The sequence below is a fragment of the Bos mutus genome, chromosome 1 (genome assembly GCF_027580195.1).
Source record: "Bos mutus isolate GX-2022 chromosome 1, NWIPB_WYAK_1.1, whole genome shotgun sequence".
NCBI classification, from domain to species: domain Eukaryota; kingdom Metazoa; phylum Chordata; class Mammalia; order Artiodactyla; family Bovidae; genus Bos; species Bos mutus.
Window position 1 is genome coordinate 140957240 of NC_091617.1, and position 26375 is coordinate 140983614.

The following is a 26375-nucleotide window of genomic DNA, read 5'->3' on the forward strand; positions in this document are numbered from 1 at the left end:
AGTGGATAAGAAGCTGCCTGTCAATGCAGGGGACATCAGTTTGATCCTTGGTCCGGGAAGATTCCACATGCCTCGGGCCAACTGAGCTTGTGTGGCACAACTATTGAGCCCAGATTCTAGAGCCCATGCTCTGCAACAAGAGAAGTCACAGCAATAAGAAGCCTGTGCAATGCAAATACAGAACGCCCGTGCGTGGCAACGAAGACCCAGTGCAGTCAATAAAATAGAAGTAAATAATACAATAATTTAAAAAATTATACTTTTTTTTTTACAGTGGGCATGGCAGGTTCTGGGGAAACTTCATGAGCAGGACAGGCAATGTTACTGGTCTACAGCTGATGCTCTGTGCTTACACACACTCACCAAGGTGTACGCTTCACATCATGCACTTAAAAAATAGTAATAATTTTGTTTATTTATTTTTGGCTCTGCTACTGCTCGGGCTTCTCTCCAGGTGCGGCAAGTGGGGGCTAGTCTCCAGCACAGGCTCTAGAGCACAGCTCAGTAGCTGCAGTGCACAGGCTTAGTTGCTCTGCAGCATGTGGCATCTTCCCAGATCAGGGATCGAATCAGCACTTCTGATTGGCAGGGGGATTCTTCACCACTGAGCCACCAGGGAGGCCCTCACATCGTGCATTTTAATGTATGGAAGTGATGCCTCAGTGGAGGTGATAACTAAGGCATGTAAGGAAACAGAAACCTCTGAGCTTTGGGGAGACGTGAATTCTGAAGGGCAGTGCAGCTACCCCCTGGCCCTCCCAAGTTCGCACACACAAGCTATTGTTCAGGGTGTCAAGCGACCGTTCACGGAAGCTGCTCCTCCCCCAGGATTAGCCCACACCCCGGCCAACATCCAGGGAATGCTTAACTCGGACCCAAGCCCTGCAAAGAACTCAGTGTGTGTTATTTCAGGTAAATACTCCCAAGGTCTCCAGGGGGGCGGATTTTTTCAGTCTCCATTTGAGGAATGGGGAAGACAGGAGGCAGCCAGGTGGGCGGCAGGGCTGGGACCTCCCCCACTCCCCGCCCCCTGCCCCCCATCAACCCGGCCAGGTCTCTCCCACTCAGAGATGCTGCTGGATCTCACAGGTAATCGCTGCTGTAGGGCAATTAAAAGGACATGGGTGAAGGAGCAGGATGTCAACAGGAACTTTTTCTCACTTTGGCCTTAGTCTGTGGACCACAGATGCTCCACATCCACGGCAGTCGTGAAGGACCAAGTGGTGGAGACCTATGTGGCCAATGACCACCCCCCACCCCCGACCCCAGGGGAAGAGCAGAGCATGGTGAGGGCTCCCGGGAGATGGCAGCGCTGCCACTCCCAGGTCTCAGGACAGGGATGGCGGCACCGAGCCCAGAGCTTCCGTCCATCCTCAGAGATCCCAGCCGGGTGTCAGCTATGCTTGAGAAAGCTTCCAGGGTCCTTGGCTGCACAGAGCGGGCTGGGGATCCACAGCGGGGACACCCTGCTCAGGGTGAAGGTGCCCCCATGCTACAAGGCAGAGCTGAGCAAGGACTCTCGGGAGCAGCCAAAGGAGGGGTATTGCTTCCGCCGAGGATTCTGCAGTTGTTGTCGGTGGAGGGGCGGGTACCCTGCAGCTCCCATAGAACCAGGGAAACTCCCATGGGGAAGAGGCAATTTTCCACTCCTGCCAGGCTCTGAGAACACACAGCCATCCCAAGACAGCACCCATCAAAGGAGCGCTGCCTGCCCCGTGCTCACCCCTCCCATCCCATCCGCAACCTTAACAAGGAAAGAAAAACAGGACTCGGTGGACGGGGGCTGGTGGGCGAGCTGGAGAGAAGCTGCCTGCTCCATCCTTCTCAAAGTGCAGGTCACATGTGATGATCAAAGGGAGGAAATTTAACCCCAAATTTAGATTGTGTTTTGACTCCAATGGCAGTGACACAAGCGACCAGGAAGTGAGAACCTGCATCCAGAGCTCTGGGGACACTAACCCAGTTACAGGGGCTTCCCAGGTGGCGTTAGTGATAAAGAACCCACCTGCCAACGCAGGAGATGTAAGAGACCCAGGTTCCATCCCTGGCCGGGAAGATCCCCTGGAGGAGGGCATGGCAACCCACTCCAGTATTCTTGCCTGGAGAATCCCCATGGACAGAGGAGCATGGTGGGCTACAGTCCAAGAGGTTGCAAAGAGTTGGACACGACTGAGTGACTTAGCATGCCACCTTATTACAGAGGTTTCCGGAGACAAAAAATAGAGAAGTCTTTACAATTATATCCCTGAATCCTGCTTATTTTATGATATCCAGGTAATTGGCACACCGAACAAAAGGAAAAATCACAGCCATAAATTTTTCGCAGTGAGGCATGAGCTGGGTTTTCTGCTTCTTTTGTCCAAGTTCCCTGGAACTTAGGGCAGGGATGCCAAGGCCACTCTCAGTCCTTCACTGACTTCCACTTCCCTCGTGTTCTTTTAGCTCCTCACTTATCCTTGAAAAAAACAACTCTTCCCCAAACTCTAACAAGGAAATGCGTCTTCTCACCAGATGAGAGCTCGCAAGCAGAGCCGGAAGGAGCCGACTGGGGACCATCTCGAGTGGCCTCACGTTACCTGTGTCTGAGGAAGAGAATGTTTTGCTGACGGGGGCACCGTGGCAGGAGATGGCCTCGACCGAGATGTCCTTCTCGATGACCTTCACCTTGACAGGTGTCCTCAGGGGAGACTCTGCCGGGAGAAATCCTGGTTATAGCGGCCCTTCGAAAGCTGTCTGACTCTGCAGTCACCGGAAAGTGAAACCATGTCTCATTTCAGCTCTACTTCAAGCAGCCTGGGGGGCTTCCCTGGTGGTCCAGCGGCGAAGGCTCTACACTCCCAAAGCAGGAGGCCCGGGATCAAGCCTTGGTTAGGGAACTAGATGCCACAGACCGCAACAAAAGAGTCCCTGTGCCACAGCTAAGACCCAAGGCAGCCAAATACGTAAATATAACTAACTGTAACAACCTAGAGGGGTGGGATGGGGAGGCAGGGTCAAGAGCCAGGGGACATGTGTATATCTATGGCTGATTCGTGTTGATGTTTGGCAGAAACCAACACAATCCTGTAAAGCAATTACCCTTCAATTAAAAAATAAATAAACTTTAAAAATGTATTCCTAATTAAATATTCATGCAGCTGGAAAAGGTAAGAGGAAAACCTTAAGATATCTTTAACACACTCTTTTATTCTTTTTCGGGGGGAGGAGAGGAATGCCCCCAAAGGGGCATTGGAAACCTAGGTTTAAATAAAATTTCAGAAACCTTTGAATGAAGCCAGAATTTCACTTTCTGATTTTCATTCAAGAACTGAGCCAAGTGATTTTTTCTGGCATGATAATACTTCTGTATAGGCAGGAACACAGTACAGATTAAAAAGTAATAATATATCATACACTTCTACAGAAGTTGTCTCCAAGGCAGTGGATATGGGGACAGGTACAGAATTTGACAGATCTGAAACCACTATGCGTCCAGCCTCCGAATGAATGATTTTTAACATGAGAAAATATACTGGCTGCTCACATCTAATGTTTTAAGATAAAGTGCTGCCCCGTGTAAATGTCATGGCGTACTTAATTTAATGAGATATTTCATCTAGTATCTTGACTTTGGTATCAGAATACACTGCAGGGTTGAACCTTGATTTGTCTTGTCCTGCGTCTGACAAGATAGAAAGATAACTGTCTTGAAAAAAAAAAAAAAAAAAAGCTATGCAAAAGCCTTGCCAATTACCATTCTTCCTGTGCCAGGAGATTTTTCTTAGGAATAATCATGCAGCCTACAGTGCTCTGCAGTTTATAGATGCAAGACATTTCCCAGGGAAGCGTGATTTCAGATTTTCTACGGGGAGGAGCCTCACCAGAGCCCAGCGGGGATGCCCTCCCTGCGTCGAAGCGAGGCTTGGTTCTCACGGCAGTGACAGCAGTGACCACGGTCCCGCATGGCATCACAGTGCGGTCTTTTTCTATCTTTGCGGCAGGAACAGGCGGAGGCATTTGCCAGGGTTTTACCTCACCGGGTTCTATGTAAGAAAACTGCAGAGAAGGCTGGTTACCTGCTTTGTGGTCCATGCCGACGGACACCTCGCCATGGCACACTGCCTGCCTTTGCAATAACCTCTGATATCTTTAACTGTCACTTAGTATCATAATTAATGGGTAAGAATTCTGATTTTCCCAGAATTGACATAGAAGGATGAGACTCAGGCTCAGACCCAGCCACTCAGCTTGTAAAGATAGGAACACAGGCTGGAGAACCAAACAAAATAAGATAGGCCTGTCTGAGTTAGGCCTGAGTGAAAGGACGTCACGGGCGATTATGTTGGGCAGACGATGCTGCGTAACCCCGGGCAGGAAGCGTCCCACTCATGTCTAGAAACGTGTGGGAGGAACAGCAGCTCTTCTTGGATAAGGGTCTTGCTTCAAGGTGAATGAGAGCAGGAGTCTGACAGACATAAATTGTGGTGCCCTACAGCAAGGTCACAGTTGTGGAGCCCTATACCCAGGTCACAGGTGTGGCGTCCTACACCAAGCTCACAGGTGTGGAGCCCCACACCTTGGTCACAGGCGTGGAGCCCTACACCGAGGTCACAGGTATGGAGCCCTACACTGAGGTCACAGGTGTGTGCCGTACACCGAGGTTACAGGCGTAGAGCCCTACACTTTGTTCACAGGTGTGTGCCCTACACTGAGGTCACAGGCGTGGAGCCCTACATTATGGTCACAGTTGTGGTATCCTACACCAAGGTCACAGGCACGGAGCCCTACACCGAGGTCACAGGTGCACAGGTGTGTGCCCTACAGGCGTGTGGTCACAGGTGTGTGCCCTACCGAGGTCACAGAGGTCACAGGTACATTATGGCAGGGCCCTCACAGGCATGGAGCACTGAGGTCTACACCAAGGTCACAGGTGTATGTGCAGGGCCCTGCACACCAGGTATGTGCCCTACACCAAGGTCACAGGTGTGGAGCCCTACATTGTGGTCATATTTGTGGCGTCCTACATCGAGGCCACAGGATAAAAATTTCCAGAATTAACCAAGCCCCACAGCAACTGTTTACCGTGAACTTCTGGATCTAAACCTGCCAGTTCCCTGACATATTATGTAAAATACCCACCCTTCTACCCACTCTATAGCATCCTAACCAATCACTTAATACCACCATTCTAGCATGAATTTCCTTTGTCTTGAGGCCAATAGTTCTCGGAAGGGGTTGGCTCTCCCTTGAGCCTGTCCGCTGTTCTAAGAGTGTCTCCCACTCTAATAAATTCTATTCTCTCATTCTGCCTCATGTCTGGAAATTCTTTTTCACCTTGTGCTCAGACCATGACATCAACAAAGACGTCCCTTTGCTCAAGTGGGTGGGGCAGGACGTTGGCCTCATAGAGGACCTCATACCTCTGCCGTTACTGAACCCAACGCCGAGCTGCCCGAGGAGGCCCCGCTGGTTAGCGTAAAGCTCTGAGGCCCGGAAGGCTGCTTCTTGAACAAATCCAAGGGGACAGTCGTCATCGCCAACAGAGCTAAAGAGATAGGGGATGAGTGGGGAGAACCATGGGTGTCTGCACGGGAGCAGGATGGCCCAGAGCAGCTCCGCCAAGAAGCAACCCTGGACGCACCCCCCACCTCTCACCCCTCCCCACCCTCCTGCCTTGCTCACTGGGAAACGCTCCCATTTCAGACCATTTTAGAAAAGTTAGTGTTGTGAAAGATACAAGAGGGCTGTGGAAACGCCACAAACCAAGGGGGCTACAGAGTTATGAAGATCAGAGGCGGTATGTGATCCTATCCTGGACTAGGATCACTATACTAAGATCAAATACTGCTAGGAAGGACCTTAGGGGATCGGCTGATGGGAACTGAAAAATCTGGTGGGTAGATTAACAAAGTGAATCAGTGTAACTCAGGAAGCTGATAACGACACTGTGGACAAATAAGAGAATGCCCCTATTCTTAGGAAGCACATACTAAAGAACTTAGGAGCAAAGGGCTAGGATGCCCCATACTTAAATGCACATGGTTTACCCTGAGTGTGTGTGTGTGTGTGTGTGTGTGTGTGTGGCGAGAGAGAAAGACCAACTGACAGCAACCGCCATGCATGAGCACAAACAATGAAGGAAATGGGCAAAATGTTAAAAATATCTGAGTTTGAGTAAAGGTTATATGGTTGTTCTTTGTCCTGGTTTTTGTTTTTTCTTAAGTTAGAAATTTCACAAATCCCATCAGGCTGGACTGGAATGAAATTCCCACATGGCCAGCAGGGGTGGTGCCCTGGGCCTGGATTAGCAAACAGCAGTTCCACCCTGTGTTCAGACCACACACCCTCTCTTGGAATGTCAGTTCTTATCTCAGGAGCATCCCAGTTATCTCCAGACTACAGAACTCAGGAAACTGCCTCAAAATTATGGCTAATTAACTAGGGAGCTTGAATTGCTTTTTTCCTATGTCTTGGTAACTTTAGGAGATAAACAGATGGCTTAGTTTCACAGCTTAATTGGCCAGGCAAGGGTCACCTCTCCATTTTGTTCATAAAGATTTTAAGAAACCTAATAAATACTGAAACTATGGATTTACACACATGCATACACAGGTTCACACTCAGTCCAGGGAGTTTTACCTCTGATTATTGTTTTCTTTTATCTAAAGCATGTGCCCAATTTTGGAGAAGAGAATGGCAATCCACTCCAATATTCTTGCCTGGAGAATTCAATGGACAGAGGAGTCTGGAGGGTTACAGTCCATGGGGTCACAAAGACTCAGACACGACTGAGCCAACTAACACTTTACTTCAAAGCATGTGCTCAGTTTAAGCTGCTGGGGCTTCTTTTACAAGGAAAAGCCAGTTGTAATTCATGGAGACAGAAAGCAGAAGGGTGTGTGCCAGAGGCTATGGGAGAGGCATGGGGAGTGAGTGTAAGTTTTGTAAAATGAAGGATTGACATTGAAGCTGAGGCTCCAATACTTTGGCCATCTGATGCAAAGAGTGGACTCACTGGAAAAGACCCTGATGCTGGGAAAGATTGAGGGCAGGAGGAGAAGGGGGCGACGGAGGATGAAATGATTGGATGGTATCACTGACTCAACGGACATGAGTTTGAGCAAACTCTGGGAGATGGTGAAGGACAGGGAAGCCTGGTGTGCTGCAGTCCATGGGGTCGCAAACAGCTGGACAAGACTGAGTGAATGAACCACAACAAAGATGAATTTTGGAGATGGATAGTGGTGATGGCTGTACAACCATGTGAATGCACTTAATGCTACTGAATTTTACACTCAAAGATGGTTAAGATGGTAACATTTATATATGTTTTACCACAATTAAAAACTGAGATAAAATCTAAAAAAAGAAGGTTTATTAAGCCCAAGAAGGCTGAAAACTGCTTCTCAAGCCAAAAATTGTTGCATAAAAGATTTTGGATATTTGTTTTAAAAAATGAAAAGAACCAGTTGAATATACTCTTTCTCAGAATGTTTGACCTTGCTAATAACTAGAGTTACTGCTGACAAAGGTCCATATAGTTAAAGCTATGGTTTTTCCAGTAGTCATGTATGGATGTGAGAGTCGGATCATAAGGAAGGCTAAGCACCGAAAAGTTCATGCTTTCGAACTGTGGTGCTGGAGAAGACTCTTAAGAGTCCCTTGGACTGCAAGGAGATCAAACCAATCAACCCTAAAGGAACTCTTTAGGATTTCCATCAGGCCACCTGATGGAAAGAGTTGACTCACTGGAAAAGACCCTGATGCTGGGAAAGATTGATCAGGAGGATAAAGGGGCGACAGAGGATGAGATGGTGGGATGTCATCATCGACTCGAGGGACATGAGTTTGAGCAAACTCCAGGGGATAGTGGAGGACAGAGGAGCCTGGTGTGCTGTGGTCCATGGGGTCGCAAAGAGTGGGACAGGACTTAGTGACTTAACAACAACAACAATAATTGGAATGGACTTTTGACTAAACATTCCATTGGGAAAACCTGGAGTGGCTTAGTGGGCAGGACCAATTCTTCTGCTGAATCTCCCACCCTCCCTGCTCCAAGGCCCTGGCCAGGGCTGCTGTATGACCCTCCCAGAGAGCAGGCCTCCTTCTGTCTGCTGAACACCCACCTTCTGAGGACTGCCCGTCATCTGAAATCTGCAGGTGCAACTCCCTCGACTTGGCATTCAACTCACTGTGGAAAGAAGGGCTGTGAGTCCTTAAAAATGCTTTAATATTTTCTTGAAATAGTATTTTGTTTTCTGATTTGACAGAAAGGAATGCAAATCACCATCAATATTTAAGAAACTACAGAGACATATAAGCCAAGAAAATACAAAGATTATCAGCAACTTCACTATCCGGAAATAGTTAATATTTGGTGACTAGTCTTCTAGGATTAGGATTCCCAGGTGACTCAGTGGTAAAGAATTCACTTGCCAATGCAAGAGATGCAGGTTCAGCCCCTGGATAGGGCATATTCCCTGGAGTAGGAAATGGCAACCCACTCCAGTAGTCTTGCCTGGAAAATCCCATGCACAGAGGAGCCTGGTGGGCTACAGTCCATGGGGTTGCAGAATCAGACATGACTTAGCGACTGAGCCCACATGCACATTCCTAGGATTATCCAATGGAACTTAATGAATGATGATGGAAAGGTTCTATAGAACTGCCATCCAGTTTGGTGGCCACCAGCTACATTTGGCTATTGAGAAATTTATTTTCTTTTTGGCTGTACTGGGTCTTCATTGTTGCGCATGGACTTTCTCTAGTTGCAAAGAGTGGAGGCTACTCTTTGTTGTGGTGAGCAGGCTTCCCATGGCAGTGGCTTCTCTCGTTGCAGAGCACGGGTTCTAGGCACGCGGGCTCAGGCACACAGGCTCAGTGGTTGTGGCTCACGGCTAAGCAGCTCTATGGGAGGTAGAATTTTCCTGGACCAGGGATCGAACCTGTGTTCCCTTGCATTGCAAGGCAAATTCTTAACCACTGGACCACCAGGGAATCCCAGCTATTGAGAACTTTAAATGTGGCCAGTGTAAACTGAGGAACTGGGTTTCATTTTGTTGATTTTAATTAATTGAAATTTAAAGAGCTACATGTGGTTAGTAGTTCCTGTATTAAAAGGCAGAGCTGTATAACTACTTGAAAACAAATATAGAACATAATATACCTCCCCACTCCTTTATAATCTGTTGTTTTCACTTAAGATTTCATGCACATCTTCCCATGTTAATAGCTATAGAGCACCATCCTTTTTCATAGGCATCTAGCACTCCACTCTCTGGGCCTCTGAGATTTTATTCAGCCAACTCCTTAATAACCAAGCCTTAATAATGTTTTGCCACCAATATTTCATAATTATAAACAAGCTGGGATCAACATCCTCATATGTATATCTTTGCACACATGTGTGATTATTTCCTTAGAAAAAGAGCAATTGCCAATCAAAAGGTATATGCATATAAAAGATTTTGGTTTTTTATATATATTGATGACTTTCAGAATAATTATTCCAATATATCTATATATGCACTGGCAACTTTCAGTTTTTCTCTACCCACTTGTAAGGGGAAAAATAATCTTTGCTTAAGTTTGCATTACTTAAGCTATTTCTGAGACTAAGTATCTTTTCAGATGTTTCTAGCTGTCTATAATTCTTACCTTTTTATTTCTAGTTGAGATGTTTTGCCCAATTTTCTATGAGAATCTCATCTTTGTATTAATAATTTATAAAAAGCCTTTATATTATACATGGGCCACCTTCTTCCATTACCTTTCTAATTATTTACTATTCAACACCAGAAAGCGCTTTCTATATTTTTGTAGTCAGCTGCTTTACCAACATATAACTTATATTGATTTTTGTATTATTGTTTCTATCCTTTATCCATTATTTCTAATAGTTTCAATTGATTTTCTTGAGAAGTCTGTGTGTGCTGGTTGCTTAGTTGTGTCCAATTCTTTGCAACCTCATGGACTGTAGCCCGCCAGGCTCCTCTGTCCATGGCATTCTCCAGGCAAGAATACTGAAGTGGGTTGCCATTTCCTTCTCCAGGGGATCTTCCTGACCCAGGGATCAAACCCTGGCCTCCTGCATTGCAGGCAGATTCTTTACTGCCTGAGCCACCAGGGAAACCCTGAGTAGACTAAATATCCAATAATATCATCTCCAAGTAATGATTGGTTTTGCCTCTTCCTCTCTGCTGCTGCTACTGCTAAGTCGCTTCAGTCGTGTCCAACTCTGTGCGACCCTATAGATGGCAGCCCACCAGGCTCCCCCCGTCCCTGGGATTCTCCAGGCAAGAACACTGGAGTGGGGTGCCATTTCCTTCTCCTTGCATACTATTTCTTTTTCTTATCTAATTGCATTAACCAGTACTTCTAGAACAAAACAATGGGGCTACTTCTCTTGACTTAGTGGGACTGCTTCTAATACTCATCACTAATGTGATTTTTTTTTAATCTTTTGAAAAAGAAGTGAATATAAATCTTGTTCTAATTAAGTGTTAAAAATTAGAAATGGGTATTAAATGTCACTGACTGTCTTTTGGGCCTATATAGAGATAATTACTTTGTGTTCTCCTTTGATCTCCTGACGCAATGGATTTCATTAATAGATCTCACATTAAACCATACTTGCACTTTTGGTATGAACTCAGCCTCAGTGGATTCTTCTTTTTTTTTTTTAATTCAGTAGTTGCAGTACGAGGCTCCGTAGTTGTGGCTCACAGGCTTAGCTGCTCCATGGCATGTGGAACCTTCCCAGACCAGGGATGAACCCATGTCCCTGTATTTGCAGGAGGACTTCCACCCACTGCACCACCAGGAAAGTCCTTGGTATATTATTCTTAATGTGCTACTGGATTCTATTTGATAATATATTAGTTCCTACATCATAATTTATAAGTGGTCTACACGTTTCCCTTTTTCCATTCTCTTTGTCAGATTTTGGTATTGAAAGAGTTAATTCTTGGGTGGGTTGATAAGGAGTCTGGGGTCCTCAAGGAGGAAGTGGTCTGGAGCCCTCAAGGAGGAGAAAAGGACATTTTTTTCCTACATTGCTTTGTCTTAGTCAAGTAAGAGGTTATTTTCTTTAAGCCAATGATGAGGCAACAAAACTCATCTTGCTCAAGGATATGTTTTTCCTTAAGTTCTGTACTAATGATTATATATCATCAATGTATCTTGCTCGAGGACATGTTTCTTCTTCTTAACAAGAACATTCTGACTAATCTTGTTATCTTAAGATGTATGTTGTAAGAGTGGGTCTGGTAAGACCTCTCAGTTGTTAGTTCTAATCTTGTTAATTTAAGATTTATGTTGTCCCTTTTCTTATTTTAATAAAACTCTGCTACACAAAAGCTCTTGAGTGATCAAGCCTGGTCTCTGGTCCCAAAGCTAAACCTTCTTCTTTGGAGATCACGAATCCAACATTGTTCACTGTAAGCGATCAGTATCAACCAGAAGTTTCCTTCCATTCTGCTCTGGGTGGTGTGTGTTTCTAAAGCAAGTGGAAGGCCCAACACGTCTCTCTTGTCAGAGCGGGGCAGGGGAGTAGGTGAGGTGTGACCGATACTAAGCGCTGCCTTCAAAAGGAAATCCGTGTCCGACTTAAAGCCACCCTTGCTCTTTTCCTTTCCTTCCTTCCTTCCTTTTGTGCTACAGGATGGTTTCAGAATTTGGCAGCATCGAGTAGGTGAGGCCATGGAAACCCAAGTCCATGACAGCCAGCTGTACTCACAAGGTGAATTCTTCTTCCCAAGTGAGGGCAGTAGTGTTTCTTGAGAGGGTGCTGGAGAACTTCTGTACAGGATCATTCAGCCGAACTATACACACTGGGTTAACATTGCCTGTAATCAGACAGAAGGCCACTGTATTAGCCTTTATTTCTCTCTTCTAGTTGGATCAAGACGTTTTGCATATAAGAGAAAGGCTGAATTCAATGTTTGTGGTCTTGGCTCTCCTACTTCTGAGTGTCCATCTACAACCTCTCAAAGCACATACTCTGGGGTGACAGATTCTGTACTTGCTGGATGTCCACAGCTCTAGACTGCCTCCAAGTCACACTCCTCCCCCCTCAGCTCTGACTGCAGGCACTGCGCCCCAGGGCGGTGCCCTCCCTGGGGTGACACTACAGCAGAGATGTGGGCCCCACTTTGGAAAAGACTAACTGCTTGGAAAAGTCAGGGCATCTGGGGTAACTGCTAAATTTGGGGGTACCTCACATAGAACCTGCTTCCCTTTTACAAAAATGTATGTTTTTACAGTTGACTCAGCTTAGCCAAAAATTTTTGAGGTTTTGATGCAGGTAACAGGACATTTCACTAGTGAAGACTTGTGTCTGCTTCAAGGCTGTGCTTGCCCTATGGCATAAAGCTGTGACTATATCGTGTGATCAGTCATCAGTGGTAGAGCTTCCTTGGTGGCTCACTGGTAAAGAATCTGCTTGTCAACGCAGGGGACGCAGGTTTGATCCCTGGTCTGGGAAGAGTCCACGTGCCACAGAGCCACAAAGCTCACGCGCCAAGAACTAGTGAGCCCTGCTCTACAGCCCGCAGGTTGTCGCTGCTGAGCCTGGACACCCCAGAGCCCGCGCACCACAACAAGAGAAGCCAGTGCACACCACGGCTGGAGGGCAGCCCCCGGTGCCTGCAACCAGAGAAAAGCCTGCACAGCAACAGCCCAGCACAGCCAAAATCAAACCGAGTCATCCGTGCATATAAACAATCCATGGTGAAGGGCCGGACCGCGCTGACCCTTTACCAGGTGGTGCTGTGTTCCATGCACATCACCTTACTAATTACCACAATCACCTCCAAGAGGAGACTCACACCCAGCTGGGGACCTACTGGCGGAGGTGAGAAACGGGGCCCCCAGTCCTGGCCAAATGGGTCCCGGGCAGCCCCTCCCACCTGCTAAGTGGTGTGGCCTCCAGAGGCGACCTTTGAATTCCCAGCTTCACAGAGCCTTGGCTTTCAAATGTGCTCTGCCCATACTTCTGGAACTGGATGAATCTCCTCACAAATAAATACAAGTAACCCCTGATGTTCTCAGACAATAAAAAAGGACTCATTGCTATTCTTGGCAAAAACCACATCACAGTGGAAAGATGTGTCCAGTCCCAGGCTCCTTGGCATCTGGAGTCTCGGCAGTGATTCAGAGTCACCCGCTCTGCAGTGTTTCTGTCCTCCTTCATGGCAGCCTCTCCTGGCAACACAGGGGCCCCCAGGGGCCTGACACCTTCGTGACACCCATAATCCCGTGTGGCGCCTCCTCTCCCAGGAAGAAAGGAGTGCGCTGATCAGGGATGCTTAACATGTATTTATAGCGTCACTAGGAAAAGATAAAAATAGAAAGGTGGCTTCCAGGCTAGAGAAAAGGACAAAGCAAAAAAAGTATCCTCCTTCTTCCTTTAGCCTCATGTGTGCAAAATCAGGACTGTGTTTTCACCATCTTGCATCATTACCACAGTGTTCAGGAGCTGCTCTCTGCTGAAAGGCAGAGATCACACTGTACACCCAATTGCCGGGAGCCACAGAAGGAAGCAAAGACCACAGACAACCCATGAGGCATCCCGGCCCCTCTGCTCATACTGCAGACAGTCACATCCACAGCCAGCCGGCACCCTGCCCTCACCAGGGTGCTTTCTGCAGCCCCATCACCCACCTGAAGCACCAGGATGGCTCAGGAGCGAGACTCGGATGTTCTTCACCAACAGTTTGAGCTCATGAGCCCTTGGAGGTTTGGGAGGGCAGGATTCCTGAGTGGATGAAGTGCGCTGCAGATGCTACAGAAAGGAAAATGGAGAGCAGTGACTCCTGGGGAAGAGGCAGTGGCCATCGGGCACCTGTTCCAGGGAAGGGATCTTCAAGAAGACCTGTAGAGGGAGCCTGGCCCTCACGCCAGCTCTGGAACAATGTTCCCTTCTCAGGAGGGTGGAAGGTACCAGCCACTCACAGCCGCTTCCCATAGAAAGCAAGTGGAGGAGCAAAGTGTTCACCCAGAGACGGCGCCCCAGAGGCCCACTGTGGGTGAAAATGGGGTCAAGCCCGAGCCAGCCAGGAGCTAAACACAGAATGGGACATGCTCCGTGGGCTGCAGGCGCCCACTGCCCACCAGCAGCGAGCGGGACACCAACCAGGACACGAAAGGCTGCTTCCCACCTCGGGGCAGACCCGCCATCCACGTGGGGAGGAGCTAAGTGTCGTCAGGGTGTCACGCTGGGGACAAAGCAGAGGCAGGTGCCCCTGGGGCAGCTTTGTCACCTCATCCTCAAATCAGCATCGAGGTATTTTCAATGGAGAGCCTCCCAGAGCCTGGGGGACCCCACCTTCAGACCAGCCTTTCCAAGCTAACTTCCGCCTCCCACTTACAGCTCTGAGTGTTCTTTAAGAGGGGCTCTAGACACAAATGTTTGGGAGTCCTGAGAGGCTTCTCAGAGACATCATGGGCCTCTGCACAGTGAGGTCTTCCAGGAAGGATCCTTAAAGCTGACTTGACCTCACAGTGCTTTCCGGGGGGAAACTTACTAACATCTCAAGGACTGTAGTCTCCTTTAGGTCACTACCTAGAAAACACTATTGCCGACTGTGAGCTGAAGGGGCGGGGTGGCCAAGAAGTCATCACAGAATCCTTAAGATCCAGGGCCCTGAGTTCTGGGGACAGAGTAACCCACATGTCTGGGGTGGAGATGCAATGTTTTCTCAATTCTGTGTGTGTGATGGCTAATTTTATGTGTCAACCTGACTGGACCGTGGGTTGCCCAGGCGTGTAGCCCATGACTAAGCAAATAAGCATGCATACACATTATGCAATTATATGTATATGATTGGCTCACACAATTACAGAGACTCTCACGTATGTAAATATATGCACACACACATCCCTTAGTTCTGTTTCTCTACAGAACCCTAATATAGTATGTATGCTATTTTGATACATAAACTCTGCAAATGTATTTAAAAGCATTATAGAATGCATTACAGAAGCAGGCAAGAATACTAGAGGGGGTTGCCTTTCCCTTCTCCAGAGGATCTTCCTGATCCAGGGATCAAACCTGGGTCTCCCGCATTGCAGGCCAATTCTTTACCCTCTGAGCCACCAGGGAAGCATTGTATAGTCATATTCCAAACAGGCAGCTTTGATGAACTGGGAACCCTGCACAAACACCCACAAAACCCTCACTCTGCCTGTCTGCTTACTCAGCGGCTCCGTCTGCTTCGTCAGGAGGGTGAAGCCTACTTCTTATATTCTGATAACCCTCAGTGCCCAGAGGGAATTACACAACACGGTGACCCACTGGTACGTGTCCAGGGAATCAGAGAGATTTTGTCTCCAGACTCTACACACTCACAGCTGGTGATGCCCTAAGAGGAACCAGAGTCCAAGAGCCTGCATCAAAGTCAAATTAAGGTTATACTATCACACTGCCTTTTTTTTTTTTTTTTTTTTTAATACAGTTCATGGGGTTCTCACAGCAAGAATACTGCAGTGGCTTGCCATTCCCTCCTCCTTCAGCATTCCCTCCTGCTGCTGAAGCTGAAGCTCCAATACTTTGGCCACCTGATGTGAAGAGCTGACTCACTGGAAAAGACCCTGATGCTGGGAAAGATTGAAGGCAGGAGGAGAAGGGAATGACAGAGGATGTTTGGATCACTGATTCAATGGAGATGAACTGGGCAAACTCCAGGAGATGGTGAGGGACAGGGAGGCCTGGTGTGCTGCTGTCCACAGAGTCGAAAAGAGTCGGACATGACTAGGACCGAATAACTTCGTCACACCATATAATAATGGTGGCTATTCTACCATGCCACATAAAAATACTGGAAACACGAATGAAAAATCACTTTAGGGACTGTATGTGCCTATTTTGCATAACCATCGTAAGAAGATCTGCTCATAAATGGAAGAATTAATTCATCCCAAGCAAAGGTTTTTAGATGTGCTGCCAATAAAGATGTGAGAGGCCAAGCCCAGGGGCTGGCCTGGATAAATGTCGTGAATGTAAATTTAGCCAAAGAGTTATTAGCACCTAATCAGGCAGTGGTGAGGGTCCCAGACCGGGGAGGGAGGGCAGGCAGCATGGGGAGGGAACCACAGACAGCAGACAGCCTCGTGTGTCTGCACTACCCAAGGGGGGCAGACCTCCGAGAGGTGGTGCTGTTGGAGGCAGGGCCTGGCCATCAGGCTGTCCCTGGCCTGGTCGAAAAGTCTGTGGCTACAGTGTGCTGCTCTGTCTCTCAGGGCAAGTTCCCAGGTACCTCGATCCTGGAAGGATAAGGTCTCAGACAATGGGCTCTGGGTGGACAGTGAAAAGTCACGTACTGGTCCCTGAAAATGATGGTTTCTGGGCTACTTAGACGTGGACTATGCTGAGTGGTCCAGACACCTCCTCCTTCCCTCCCACGGGGCCTTGGACCCCCGTGCCCTGAACTCAAAGCTTCGCCCCAGACTGCAGTCATCACCCACCAGCAGTCGTGCAATCTTGCTCTACCTGGGGCGGGGCAGAGGGATAGGAGGTGCCACTGACTGTCCAAGAGAGGATGACCACAGTCCGTCACAGGGCTGCAAAGCACCCGCACGCTGAGAGCCCGTTTACCTGAACTTCTCTCAGGTCCGCAGGCGTGGTGCTCAGCACCACCGATGGGGAGGCAGAGCTAACCAGGTGCTTCAGAATGTCCTTGAGGCTCTCAGAGACTGCCTCTGTCCCAGCTACCGGGTCCTGTCGAAAGAGGAGGTTGTCACCAGATCATCTCCGAACCGGGCAGAGGGCAGAGGGCACAGGGCACAGGGCAGGCCAACACACGGCTTTCCTGATGCCCTCGACACGAAACAGAAGGTTCAGGCCAGAAAAGACTCACTCGTTCTCATCTTTACTGACCTCAGAAGTCACTCATGCTCCTTATTCTTTAAAGTGGTTAAGAATAATACAGACGCAACATACAAATATGTCAGCATTTCTGTGTATGTTCTTTCAGTCTCTTTCCTCAAATACATAGATGTGTGTTTTTTTCTTTCTTGACTGACATCTGATTTTTTTTTTTTTAATTAAAAAGTATTCAAGGGACTTCCCTGGAAGTCCAGCAGTTATGACTCTGTGCTTCCACTGCAGAGGATATAGGTTTCATCCCCGGTTGGGGAACTAGGATCCCACACGCTACATGTGGCCAGAAAAAAAAAAAAAGGATGGAAATCACGTGTTCACAATATTGGAACAAAAAAGATTAGGGTCTTGGATCCCAGATGATACAGAGGAACCACTGTACAAGCCCTGATCTCTCTGCTTCTGAGAAATTAACTTTTGTATTAAAAAAATAATTTAAAAAATCCAAAAAGTTGAAAAGCCCAAGAATGAAGAGAAGTTTGCAGAAGAACAGAAAGCAGGATGATGTGCACCACCAGATGCCAAGCTCTATAAGATTACAATAATTAATACCCAAAAGAAATGTGTCTATATGTTCTAGAATGTTCACACAAACTTAAAATGGAACTACCAGAGACCAAACCCATGCTCCCTGCATTGGAAGTTCGGAGTCTTAACCACTGGACCGCTGGGGAAGTCCCTGGAAGAATTTTTAAATACACATATTTCAGCTGTGCTGATAGTTTTGTAACAGAATAAGAGTCTGAAATAGAGTGAAATTTCAAGAAAATATCATAAAAGCCACTGCAAAGGAGTAACGTGACGACCTCAGCCTTCGGTGTATGTGATTTTGCATGATCTTTCCAGCAATTAAAAGTGACGGCACCCACATGACTTAGCAGCCTGCCCCACTCCCAGTCCCGCTTCCAAAGTCACTTCCTCACACACCCAAGGCCATGGGAGCAGGGAGATGACCTTCAGATTGGAGACGCAGCTTTGAAAGAGCTGGGAGAGAAGGGAGGTGGTGGCCTTGGGAGCCAGGTCTTGGACCCAGCCCGAGACGGAGGTGAGTGACGTGCCTTCACAGGGAAGGAGGGCAACTGAGGGGTGGGTGTCACAGAAGGTCGAGGAAAACCTAGATGCTACCACCGCAGTGGCTCTCAGCCTCCACTGCACAGGAGGGCTTTAAAAGCTTTCCGGTCCAATCAAACCTGCCTGGGGAGGTGGGGCAGTCTTTGGGAATTTTTAAAAACTGCTAGGTGATTACAGGTGCAGCCCAGGTGAGAGCCTGGCATTAAATCCACGGAAGCTACCCCCACCCACCATGCTGCCCTGCCTCTGCCCTGCCTGCCATCCCCCAGGATCACACACCAGGGACCCCACTGATCAGAGGCTCCATCCCCCAGAGCTGGTAGTCACAACGTGCCCACGTTCACATATTCATGATGGGGGAATCACAGAACCTCACAAACTGACCTCCCCTGGGACTTTGGGCTGGACTGTGATGGCCATCTCTGGGGCGCTGATGAAGGACCACTTGATCTGAATGTCTTCCCTCTTCTCCTTCATGTGGAGCTCCAGCTGTTTAAAAAAAAAAATGAAAAAAAGACTATTGGAGGGCTGCTTTCTCCACCGGAGCCTCAATGTATGTCTGTGTGTTCATTTCTTTTCTTAGACAGTGGTTTATCCCCTGCCTTGGCATCCTGTGTGCTTTCAAAATCACAAGGAGGGTCCCCAGTCCCTGACTGCCCCTCCCCTGTCGTGTAGCCTACCCCATCCCCATCAGCACCTTCCTCTGCCTCAACCAACCACTCAGAGAGGAACATCAGGGTCGGGGCTGAACACCAGATCTCATGAAAACCTGCAACCTCTGCTGTGCAGCTCTCTTCTGAGAGCATCACCAAGACATACTGGAGCCGGAGGCACAGAGAAGGGAGCTGGGATGCCTCGTCCACTCCCACACACTCACACGGCCCCCTCCCCTCACCCTACCCTGATTGTATGCAGGGGCGCATCAGCACTCTTAGCCTCTCTTGCCTGGGCCACTGCACAACCTCCACACGGACTCCAATCTCTCCCAGGGCCCCATTCAGCCCTGCCTGTAAGTCATGGCAGAACGACGCACCCCACCCCAACCCACCCCCCCCCCCCCCGCCCCGGCAAAGACAAGCACGCTCCTTGGAACCTGTGAATAGATTTCCTCAAATGGCAAAAGGGACTCTGCACGTGTGATTAGGGTAAGGACACTGAGGTGCGGAAACAATCCTACATGATTCCAGTGAGCCCACAGAGGTATAGGAGCCCTGAAAGATAGAAGAGGAAGACAGAAGAGCATGCAGGGAGAGGTGACTTGAAGACAGAGGAGGATGCCAGAAGCCCGGGGGTAAGGTTGCCTCTAGAAGCTGGGACCTGCCCTCAGCTGACAGCCAGCCAGAGATTGGACCCTCAGTCCAACAACTCCAATAAGGAGCTGAATTCTGCCAACAATGGGTGAGCAAGGAAACAGATTCCCTCCAGAGCTCCCAGAAAGGAAGGCAGCCACCAGCACCAGGATTTTAGCCCGTGTTGGACATCACACCTCCAGAATGGTGATTGATAAATGTGTGCCATTTTCAGCTAAGATGTGGTGATTTGCTTCAGCAGCCACAGCAAGCTAAGCTACCATCCCTCCTTCTTCAGCAGGAGGCTCCTTCTACAGCCAAAGTTTTGACCCTTCCAATCTCCATGCTTCCTGCCACCACCCAGGGAAAGGGAAGGAAAGCATGGCTGTAGAATTGTTTTCTCAATACTGGGTACGCCCCCTCATGCTAGCAACCACGTAAAACAAAGGATGCTCCTGTTGCCCTGTAATTCTGGGCGACTCTAGCAAAATCGCACTTTAATTTCATTGCCACAGTCCCTGAGTTGTTCCACCACGTTGGGGAGAGGGCGTAGCTGCTGGTCTCTATGCAGTTTTTATCTGAAGAACAGAGGAGGGAATGCCTCCTGCCAAGAACATTAATAATTCACCAACCTCTAGCAGCTGCTTCTGCTTTGAGAGGTAACCCACAGGCTGCCTTTAAACTGTGTTAAGAGATCAAAGACACAATTGAATTACCTGTGTCTGAGCTGTATAAAATGGCACATCAACAGCATCTCAGGAAACATGTTTCCTTGGTGAATGTTTGTGGTCCTTGCTGAACTCACCCCATCCTGAACACATCCCAGACTTTAAAATTATCTTCTAACCACATTGTCCAAAAAACTAGGGGAAGCAGGAGGGCTTTAACATCTGACAAGTCCATGAGGTCAACTTAACTTCCCTGACTCTTGAAAATGGATAGGGGTATAGAGGATGGGTTTCATAAAAAAAGCCATTTAGGTAGCCAGAAATTTTTGCTTGTCCTGGTTGTTTAAACCCATGTCTTTTAAGGAAACCAAATGGAATACAATCTCTTCTTGTGGTTGAGAATCTTGAAAGATTTGGGATCACCCTCCAAATTAGCAGCCAAGCACAAGTTGAATTGGCAGTGACCCCTAAAACAGACCCAGAAATTCACAATTTCTACATGTCAGCTAAATAAGAACATAAGTGAACTTCTGCTCCATGTGTGACATTCACAGTTATCTGATGGGTTAGTCAACCAGAAGCTTCACTAAGTCTATTATAATTATTATCTCTACTTATAATTGTTCAATGTATAAAAATATATCAGTTATAAAAGTTATATACTATGTGTCTATTACAATTATTATAATAATGTTGACTATTCAAAAATAATGGTGATACTCATTTTCTAACATAAAAATAATGAGCCTTTTAAGTTGATTTTTTCAAACACTGAAAGGAAGAATGCTAAGTCCAGACCTTGAGCTGTGTTTCCAAGATGGAGGGGACTTTTGAGGTGCAGCATCTGATTCTAAATTATTAACAGAACCACCTTCCTCATCTCAGATGCCATCATCCTCAATCCAACAGTCAACAACATCTTGGACATGTGCTTTGAAAAATACCATATGTCCCATATTTGATAGATGGAAACTCTGAACTCATTATATATGTGTATACATCAGATCAGATCAGATCAGTCGCTCAGTCGTGTCCGACTCTTTGCGACCCCATGAATCGCAGCACGCCAGGCCTCCCTGTCCATCACCAACTCCCGGAGTTCACTCAGACTCGTGTCCATCGAGTCGGTGATGCCATCCAGCCATCTCATCCTCTGTCATCCCCTTCTCCTCCTACCCCCAATCCCTCCCAGCATCAGAGTCTTTTCCAATGAGTCAACTCTTCGCATGAGGTGGCCAAAGTACTGGAGTTTCAGCTTTAGCATCATTCCTTCCAAAGAAATCCCAGGGCTGATCTCCTTCAGAATGGACTGGTTGGATCTCCTTACAGTCCAAGAGACTCTCAAGAGTCTTCTCCAACACCACAGTTCAAAAGCATCAATTCTTCGGCGCTCAGCCTTCTTCACAGTCCAACTCTCACATCCATACATGACCACAGGAAAAACCATAGCCTTGACTAGATGGACCTTTGTTGGCAAAGTAATGTCTCTGCTTTTGAATATGCTATCCAGGTTGGTCATAACTTTCCTTCCAAGGAGTAAGCGTCTTCTAATTTCATGGCTGCAGTCACCATCTGCAGTGATTTTGGAGCCCAGAAAAATAAAGTCTGACACTGTTTCCACTGTTTCCCCATCTATTTCCCATGAAGTGATGGGACTGGATGCCATGATCTTCGTTTTCTGAATGTTGAGCTTTAAGCCAACTTTTTCACTCTCCATTTTCACTTTCATCAAGAGGCTTTTGAGTTCCTCTTCACTTTCTGCCATAAGGGTGGTGTCATCTGCATATCTGAGGTTATTGATATTTCTCCCGGCAATCTTGATTCCAGCTTGTGTTTCTTCCAGTCCAGCGTTTCTCGTGATGTACTCTGCATATAAGTTAAATAAACAGGGTGACAATATACAGCCTTGATGAACTCCTTTTCCTATTTGGAACCAGTCTGTTGTTCCATGTCCAGTTCGAATTGTTGCTTCCTGACCTGCATACAGATTTCTCAAGAGGCAGATCAGGTGGTCTGGTATTCTCATCTCTTTCAGAATTTTCCACAGTTTATTGTGATGCACACAGTCAAAGGCTTTGGTATAGTCATTAAAGCAGAAATAGATGTTTTTCTGGAACTCTCCTGCTTTTTCCATGATCCAGCAGAGGTTGGCAATTTGATCTCTGGTTTTTCTGCCTTTTCTAAAACCAGCTTGAGCATCAGGAAGTTCACGGTTTACATATTGCTGAAGCCTGGCTTGGAGAATTTTGAGCATTACTTATGTGTGTACATATGGTGGCTTTGGTGGTTTAGTCACTAAGTCATGTCCGAGTCTTGCAACCCCATGGACTGTAGTCCGCCAGGCTCCTCTGTCCATGGCGATTCTCCAGGCGAAAATAGTGAAGTGGATTGCCATTTCCTTCTCTAGGTGTGTATATATGTGTGTGTGCATACACCTGTGTGTGTGTCCATGTGTATATATGTGTGTACATACACCTGTGTGTGTATATACAGTGTGTATTTATTTATTTATTTGGAGTGGATAGCCTTTCTGTTCTCCAGGGGAACTTCCCCACCCAGGGATCAAACCCAGGTCTCCCACATTGCAGGTGGATTCTCTACCAGGTGAGCCACAAGGGAAGCCCAAGAACACTGGAGTGGGTAGCCTATCCCTTCTCCAGTGGATCTTCCCGACCCAGGAATCGAACCAGGGTCTCCTGCATTGCAGGCAGATTCTTTACCAACTGAGCTATCAGAGAAGCCTGTGTGTATTTATACATAAACCCATTACATGCACACTTTTGTATTTCCCACAAAGACAATATAATATGAAGGTAACAGTCTGAAACCAATGAACAGTAGTTAATGAAAACAGGAGCATGCGCGTCTGTGACAGCGCCCCACGCACCCTACAGATTTACGAAAACTGTTTTCCTAGGACAGACTCAGTCTCCCAATCTTACCTGTAGATGGAGCGGAGAGAGCCGCACGCCATACAGCGAGCGCCCTGCGTCCTCAGGTGAGGGTGGCCCCGCGCTGACCAGGAACTGGATGGTCTCGCCCACCGCATGGCAGAATACCACCTGCAGGGGGGACCAGAGAACACGCGAGTGTTACACCGGAGAGAGGACAGCGTCCGCCTTACCCATCTGCATCTCACGGAACAAAATAGCCTGGACTCCACAGATGAGCAAGAATGAGAACTCAGTTTCAAATGTGGGTGCATATCTAGATGCATATCTTTTCTATTACACCAGAGCTTAAAAACTAGAAACAATATTTCCAATCTTTTATCCCTGATGTATTCTCAGTTCAGTTCAGTCGTTCAGTCGCTCAGTCGTGTCCGACTCTTTGGGACCCCATGAATTGCAGCACGCCAGGCCTCCCTGTCCATCACCAACTCCCAGAGTTCACCCAGACTCACATCCATCGAGTCAGTGATGCCAGCCATCTCATCCTCTGTCGTCCCCTTCTCCTTCTGCCCCCAATACCTCCCAGCATCAGAGTCTTTTCCAGGACTTGCCCAAATCTAGTCAGAATCTTTCCACACAATTTTTTTTTCCTTTAAATATTTCTTTTTTCTATTTCTTCATGCAGCTGATTTTTAAATTTCCTGGGCAATTTATTCATATGGAGTGAAAGCCATTAGCCATCATCTCTCACTAAAAAAATGAGCCTTAAAAAGAAAATTAGTTATGGATGTTTACAGGTAAAAATTTTTAAAAAGTACCCAGAACATAAGAAATTGTTTCTATTTAAATATATTGTAACCTATTGGGGTTTAAAAAGATGTGGGGATAATTCAAAGAACTGTGAAATATTGAACGGTTACAAAATGATACAGTCTTAACAAAAATAGAGTTGTTAAAATGAGCTCATTTAAAAACCTATGAGACAAAGCAATTACATCAGGAACAAACCAGACCATATTCCTGACATAAATCACAAAGCACTTTAGAGAGAGGACTGTGAATGCTGTTACTGCAAAGGGAAGCATTCAGTCTCTGCCAGCGAATCCCCTACAGGAGCAGACCTTCCAGAAGGAGGGACTGGCCACCCTCCTGGCAGGATGCCAAGCGAGCCCAGCACAGGCTGACTATGAGGCCAGGTACCAGGTGTGCCTGGTAGAGGGGTGCTGGGGAGGACGAGGGGTGCCTGGCAGGGGGCCAGCGTGTCTGGCCAAAGCCAAGGCATCAGAGGCTGAGAGGAAGGCAAGATGGACCCCTACACTCCCAAGGGAACAGCTGACCCCCACATCGGATGGTGTCACTTGGGAAGGAAGGAAAAATTCTTTAATTCTCTGGTGGATTTAGAACCTAAAATACCAAGTAGAAAGATTAACAAAATAATTACTTTGTCGGGGCAACTGCTATTTCACAAAGTTCAGGCTGAAAACATGTCTCCCTCCCCTCTCCTGATCCCTGGCTTACTGGCCCCCTCACAGGCATAGCTCCACTCAGAGCCCACCTGCCCATCCAAAAATGACCTGACCTGTACTACACAGGGAGCCCCCAGCAAGGGGTCCATTTCCAGGGTCCACTATAAAAGCTTTTGGCAGCACAGGGTTAGAAAAAGAAAACCCTGCCTTTTGTAAATACTGGCAGAAAAGTGCAGAACCCTCGTTTCATCCACTGTTGTAAAGGCCCTCTCTGAGGACTGACTTATGAGGATTAGTTACGTCTTTATCACGTTACTGCATCTCCAGAGTTCATCAAAGGCTGGAACAAAAAAATGTTTGTATAAGAAATGTCGCCCATTCACTTTAAAAATAAATGCTCTGTAAACAGTCCTTGTAGGAGGAATGTATTTTGGTGCCGGATGAGGTACACACACACAAGTGACATGATAGAAAATTCTGTCCTTTGTCTCAAGAGCGGAGGTCATTTTACTCTTTAAAGTAAAAAAAAAAAAAAAAAACAGTGATTGGTTGACTTCTGTTATTTCTATGGAACTTTCTATATGAAGCTAATTAGAACGTCACTGAGAACCTTGACAGATTCATTAGCGCCCTAACTCAAGGAAGAGTTTGGTTTCTGTTTGTATTCAGTTCTACAAAAAGCTGGACCCCTCTGCTGATCCAGTGGTTAAGAATCCCCGGGGGCAGCCTAGATGGGGGTGAGTTTGGGGGAGAATGGAGATATATATATATATACATACACACATATGGCAGAGTTCCTTCACTGTTCACGTGAAACTATAACAATATTGTTAATTGATGGAAAACTCAGCAGTGGCCACAGGACTGGAAAAGGTCAATTTTCATTCCAATCCCGAAGAAAGGCAATGCCAAAGAATGCTCAAACTACTGCACAATTGCACTCATCTCACACGCTAGTAAAGTAATGCTCAAAATTCTCCAAGCCAGGCTTCAGCAATACGCGAACCATGAACTTCCTGATGTTCAAGCTGGTTTTAGAAAAGGCAGAGAAACCAGAGATCAAATTGCCAACATCTGCTGGATCATGGAAAAAGCAAGACAGCTCCAGAAAAACATCTATTTCTGCTTTAATGACTATACCAAAGCCTTTGACTGTGTGCATCACAATAAACTGTGGAAAATTCTGAAAGAGATGGGAATACCAGAACACCTGACCTGCCTCTTGAGAAACCTGTATGCAGGTCAGGAAGCAACAGTTAGAACTGGACATAGAACAACAGACTGGTTCCAAATAGGAAAAGGAGTTCATCAAGGCTGTATATTGTCACCCTGTTTATTTAACTTATATGCAGAGTACATCATGAGAAACGCTGGACTGGAAGAAACACAAGCTGGAATCAAGATTGCCGGGAGAAATATCAATAACCTCAGATATGCAGATGACACCACCATTATGGCAGAAAGTGAAGAGGAACTCAAAAGCCTCTTGATGAAAGTGAAAGTGGAGAGTGAAAAAGTTGGCTTAAAGCTCAACATTCAGAAAACGAAGATCATGGCATCCGGTCCCATCACTTCATGGGAAATAGATGGGGAAACAGTGGAAACAGTGTCAGACTTTATTTTTCTGGGCTCCAAAATCACTGCAGATGGTGACTGCAGCCATGAAATTAGAAGACGCTTACTCCTTGGAAGGAAAGTTATGACCAACCTAGATAGCATATTCAAAAGCAGAGACATTACTTTGCCAACAAAGGTTCATCTAGTCAAGGCTATGGTTTTTCCTGTGGTCATGTATGGATGTGAGAGTTGGACTGTGAAGAAGGCTGAGTGCCGAAGAATTGATTCTTTTGAACTGTGGTGTTGGAGAAGACTCTTGAGAGTCTCTTGGACTGCAAGGAGATCCAACCAGTCCATTCTGAAGGAGATCAGCCCTGGGATTTCTTTGGAAGGAATGATGCTAAAGCTGAAACTCCAGTACTTTGGCCACCTCATGCAAAGAGTTGACTCATTGGAAAAGACTCTGATGCTGGGAGGGATTGGGGGCAAGAGGAGAAGGGGACGACAGAGGATGAGATGGCTGGATGGCATCACTGACTCGATAGACGTGAGTCTGAGTGAACTCTGGGAGTTGG

The 26375-nt window shown here is 47.0% G+C and overlaps 1 protein-coding gene across 1 annotated transcript in view; it reads right to left on the reverse strand.

Annotated features, from left to right (window-relative positions):
* Positions 1-26375, reverse strand: part of C2CD2 (C2 calcium dependent domain containing 2) — a 62061-nt gene that overhangs the window by 12706 nt on the left and 22980 nt on the right. The window contains exons 3-11 of the mRNA XM_005893023.3: positions 22829-22948; positions 18314-18418; positions 16574-16696; positions 13642-13762; positions 11717-11825; positions 8106-8170; positions 5400-5524; positions 3861-4035; positions 2577-2690 (exon numbers count right to left, since the gene is read on the reverse strand). Coding sequence (XP_005893085.1) covers positions 2577-2690; positions 3861-4035; positions 5400-5524; positions 8106-8170; positions 11717-11825; positions 13642-13762; positions 16574-16696; positions 18314-18418; positions 22829-22948 — 1057 coding nt within the window. The remainder of the gene's footprint in view (positions 1-2576; positions 2691-3860; positions 4036-5399; positions 5525-8105; positions 8171-11716; positions 11826-13641; positions 13763-16573; positions 16697-18313; positions 18419-22828; positions 22949-26375) is intronic.